The sequence below is a fragment of the Drosophila sulfurigaster genome, chromosome 3 (assembly GCF_023558435.1).
Source record: "Drosophila sulfurigaster albostrigata strain 15112-1811.04 chromosome 3, ASM2355843v2, whole genome shotgun sequence".
In the NCBI taxonomy this organism is placed as follows: Eukaryota; Metazoa; Arthropoda; class Insecta; order Diptera; family Drosophilidae; genus Drosophila; species Drosophila sulfurigaster.
The window spans coordinates 19,229,249-19,233,853 of record NC_084883.1 but is presented as its reverse complement, the minus strand read 5'-3'; the positions used below and the strand labels follow the sequence as shown (position 1 = coordinate 19,233,853).

Here is a 4,605-nt window from a genome sequence, read left to right as displayed (position 1 = left end):
TCTCCCTCCTCTGTGTATTATGTTGTGTTCTCTATGTGTGTTGTTTGTGGGCCGAAAAAAAGAATATATAAGAGAAAACTCACTGCTGCTTTTCTATCAAAGGATAATCATCGCTGCCTGGCTGCCAGTTTCTGCTATGCGAAAGTGAACCGCACATTTTGTGCGACGTCATTTAAGTGTGAATGTTGCGATAAGCTACAACCACAAAAATTTAAACAAATACAGAACGACTCCCATAGAAAGTATGCAGTTGCCACAACACATAATAGATTCAAGTAACTTGCTAGACGACATACTCGACATTAACTCTTTAAACCATTTCAAAGGGGTGCACAGAAAGAAAAAACGTGCTAAAATCTATAATATGATGACAAAATTAAACCAAGAAGGTTTCTTTTTCAATCAAGATCAATGTTCTACAAAAATTCAAAATTGCCCAGTCTTGAAATCCAAGATTTTAATGTTGCTTTTCGATTGTGAAATGTTGAAATAAAATGTTAAGCTTAAAACAATTTGAAATAAAGATTTTTAAAGAAATCTTGACATTTTTTTTATAAATCTTGATTTAAGATTTTTTGATCTTTGAATATTAAAACAAGAATTTTAGCTTCAAAAAAATCTTAAATCTTTTGAATCTATATTTTCTGCCTGTGTAAAAGGATGTAAATTTAGTGCTGAGAATTTGCTGCTTGGTGGAGTGTCCGAGTATGTTTTATGTCCTTGTAACTTTATAGTTGACAGCGCAAATTTAACTTTCTTTAAATTAAAATTTTAATAGTGAAATACTAAATCCTTATCATTTATATTTATTTTAAATTTTGGCTGCGAAATAAATGTCAAATATATTTTAAAAAACAATTATTATGAATAAACATGCCAACAACTTGGACTTTGAAGAATGTGCGTTTCTGTTCCATGTTTGTTTTGCTTTACATAGCCAAAAAGTGTGAGCAGCGAATGCAAAGAAAAGAGCTAAAGGATCGTTTCCATTTAGGCCACATTCTAAGCTGGGCAACTATCTACGCTTGGAGGCGACCACAACCGAAGCGAATCTGTCAGCGCGTGATCAAAAGGCTACTCAAATAATGTGGCTGCAAATATTCTAAAATAATGGATTAAATTAAATGTGTAAATGACGAAATTTCATCCAAGAGAAATGTGATAAATTTGAAATTTTGCAATGCAGCTTCTTAAGTCACATATGGTTAACACATTTGCCTTAAAGCTGTTGCAAGATTATGGCCAGTAGCTGACAGAAACAAAAGCTGTGTGGCAGGGTATATGTTGTTGCTCTTGTCGTTGTAGTTGTTGTCCTTATAATTGTTGTTGGTGTAGTTGAACGCCACAGGCCAATATGGCGGCAGTTCATATGAGCACATAAATTACGCCAACGCCAACGCCAATGACAATGATGACAATGAAAGGCGATGCTCCAGTGTCAGTTAGTGTGTGTTCATGTCTATTTTGCGTGTGTGTGTGTGTGTGTGTAAATGGCAGCTGGACAGTTGCTTTGGTTATGCTGTCCAGTGCATTTGCGTCTGCCATTGTCCAGCCTGCGTTGTCTGAAATTTCAGTTAAATCGATTTTAATGGCAGCTCATGCAGCAGATTCTAATATTTCAATAAATAGTCTGTTAATTGCAGACTACAAAACCACCATCTTTGCATTTAGTTTTTTTTAATAATAGAGTGATTACCAACAAAATTTGAGTTTCAGTATAGACAAATGTGAAAAACTATGAGTAATGTGGATATACAAAAATACAGATACGAACAATGCTGAGACCTTGTTGTTCTTGAGTTCTCATAGATGTTCGACTCCATGTAAATGATAACCGACGACACCGTCTCTGCCGAGTGTGACTTTCGCTTACGTTTGCAACTCTTGTGCAATTCGTCGGAGTAGGAAAATGGAAAGGGCATACAGTTCACAAGTATCGAGTTTTCAACGTCCATTGCATAGTTGCGGCCATCGCAATAGAATTTACCATCTTCGAATACGAGATTATAGCAATTGGATAGTGGACCCTCGTAGAAGACAATCAGGAGCATCGATGAGGCAAAGTAATCGGCTCTCTGCCAGATGGCGTAGGGCGCATCGATGGCCGGTATGCGATCCTTGAACTGTAGCCGAAGGTCGCGATTATAGAATCCGTGGCACACAAACTCCAGAATGTGGCCGTCGATGAAGGTGCAATTTTTGGACGCGTTTGTCTGCATCACCAGGGGTGAGAGAATGAGCAGAAACCAGCAAGCAATCAGATGGATATTGTTACGTCCTCCTCCTGTTAAATGGGGGCTCACTAGCATGGCCTATAGTCTTGCAGCAAATGATTCCGAGATCATTTTAAGTCGATTTCTTCACCAGAGACACTAAAATCTATGTGTAAAATTGTTTTACAAAATATCAACACAAGCATACAAAAAACACAAATATAAGATTATTTCCCCGTTGACAAACGTTTAAAAACTTGGCCAATTATTTTCTTGTCTCTTGTCAAATGCATTTCAATACAATCCGAAAATACAATTTACAAAACTGTTTTGAAGAAATATTAATATAAAAGTTAACTGGTATTTAGTTTTCTTGAAAGCTGAAGTAATTCTATTCTTAATTAATCTCAAAAACTAAATAACTATATTGTAAGTAATATTTCGCTCTAATTGTATAATTGTATCGTTTATATCTTAAATATAACTCAACTTATCTAAAGCAAATTAAGAAAACATTTGGTATATTTTAACCTGTATGGCACATTTCGAATGTAGTATTTCATCGATATACCAAATACCATTTTTGTGGTATATTATTCGGTATAATTTAAGGAATCATACCGCACTCATTAGATTTTATAAAACTTAGTAAAGAGTATCTTAGAGTCGAGCACATTCGTTTATTCTCTGATAATTGAATAAAAACTATTTACAAAGCTAGTAACTGCAATTACAATTAATATTTTTTGCATTCCCAGTGTGGCTGCCTCACTTTTCCTTCCATAATGTGAATAGTGCAGCACCGATTGGGCCTTTGTGGTACCCTCTTCGTATGATTTATTAAAGCAGTGGGCAACTAAGGCAGCTGGATAACCAGTTGGAATATTGATGCAGTGCAAATCCGAGTGTTTGTCATCGTTGGTGTATTTGTAGCCCCTCCTCATGGATCTGGCAAAAATCGTATAGTTCTTGCCATGGATATCCATTGAATGGCATTGGAACAACGGTGACTTATTGAACGATATAAAGAGGAAATCGTCGTTAAGTTCGGATCTAAAAATCACATACGGCGTGTCTTCAGGTGCTCTAATATCACCCCATCGATAATCGATTATTCTTGTGACTTTCGCATTGCAATATTTGGTCAAATGAAATGGATGCATATACGAACAGTCGCCAGTATTCCAATTGGGTGTCAAACTATTGTCGTGGCCATCAAACTCATACTCTTCGGCGGCCACGAGTCGAATGAGCAACAAATTGAGAAGCAGCAATCTCAATTGAATCATTGCTAATTTTGAATCTTCTGGTACTCTTTACGCGACATAAATCTGATGAAGTTCTATACAAATTAAAATTTAATGAATTTAGATTGAAACTATTTTCAAAACTTGAATGATTTCATTTTACTAATTAAAGTTTTGCTTTTAAATGTAATGTATACGCCGCATGTGCTCAATTCAATTAATGTTTAGTCAAGTTCTTTTCAGAAGAAACTTGATTACTTTTACTATTTTGTGATATGGAAGCCACATGCTGGGTACAAATGAAATAAGCTGAGCAGCTAATGAATGAAAGTAATTGCTCGAGTACGAAAAGTTTGTCTGTGTAAAGTTTTGATAACAAGTTCACCTTTTATTTTCAATCAATTCGAAATTCCCGCTCACCCAGCATGTTTATAAACATTTCAGTCATATTGATAGCTCAGCTCAGTTTGATTAATTTGGTCGAGTCGAGGAAAACGCAAGAGCCTCCCGTGGCTCGCAACTTTATGGGCGATTGCTCTAGATTATTTGGAGTGCATCTGCGATGGGTTTGCAACAGCACACTCACCCATGAGCTGAGCCAAAACTTTCCAGATAAAAATGCCGAGAACGAGGCATCATATGCCATGTTTGCACCTAAAGGTCTTCTGATCTTTGTGTTCATCACGATGAACTCGTCGCCTTTGATGCGCTGCAATGATCTGATTGCAATAGAATGGAACATCTACATTTGCGATAGCATTGAGCTCACGTTGAACACATCGAAGCTCTACTGCTTCAATTATCCCATGCGATATTTCGCTAAGCTCAGAGATGAATGTTTACGATATAAAAATGTGGCAGATGAAACAATTGACCATTCGGTGTTGCATTATGCAAGAGTGGCAAATCGAACTGGGTTTTGGACAATAAATATGGGATTGCTTTTGCTATCCATTGCCCAGCTATGGAGAGTACTTTAAAGAGATGTCTTGTGTGACAATTATCCCATGTGATATTTTTGAAAAGTACTTAAATGAGGTATCTTCTGAGCACTTGGTCTATGACAACAGTTTGCCGCTGGTATAATACAATATGTAGCGAACTATTATCATAGTCAAGTGCTCACTTGGTCACTCAATGCAGTC

General features: G+C 36.5%; 1 protein-coding gene across 1 annotated transcript; it reads right to left on the bottom strand.

Moving 5' to 3' along the window:
- Nucleotides 1-1,647: 1,647 nt before the first annotated feature.
- Nucleotides 1,648-2,432, bottom strand: LOC133844784 (uncharacterized). Its single transcript, XM_062279041.1, has one exon. The coding sequence runs from the start codon at nt 2,307-2,309 to the stop codon at nt 1,713-1,715; it is 597 nt and encodes a 198-aa protein (XP_062135025.1). The 5' UTR covers nt 2,310-2,432; the 3' UTR covers nt 1,648-1,712.
- Between the last annotated feature and the right edge of the window lie 2,173 nt (nt 2,433-4,605).

Coding starts and splice junctions, on each gene's coding strand:
- LOC133844784 (XM_062279041.1), bottom strand. CDS start 2,309: ATGCTAGTGAGCCCCCATTTAACAGGAGGAGGACGTAACAATATCCAT.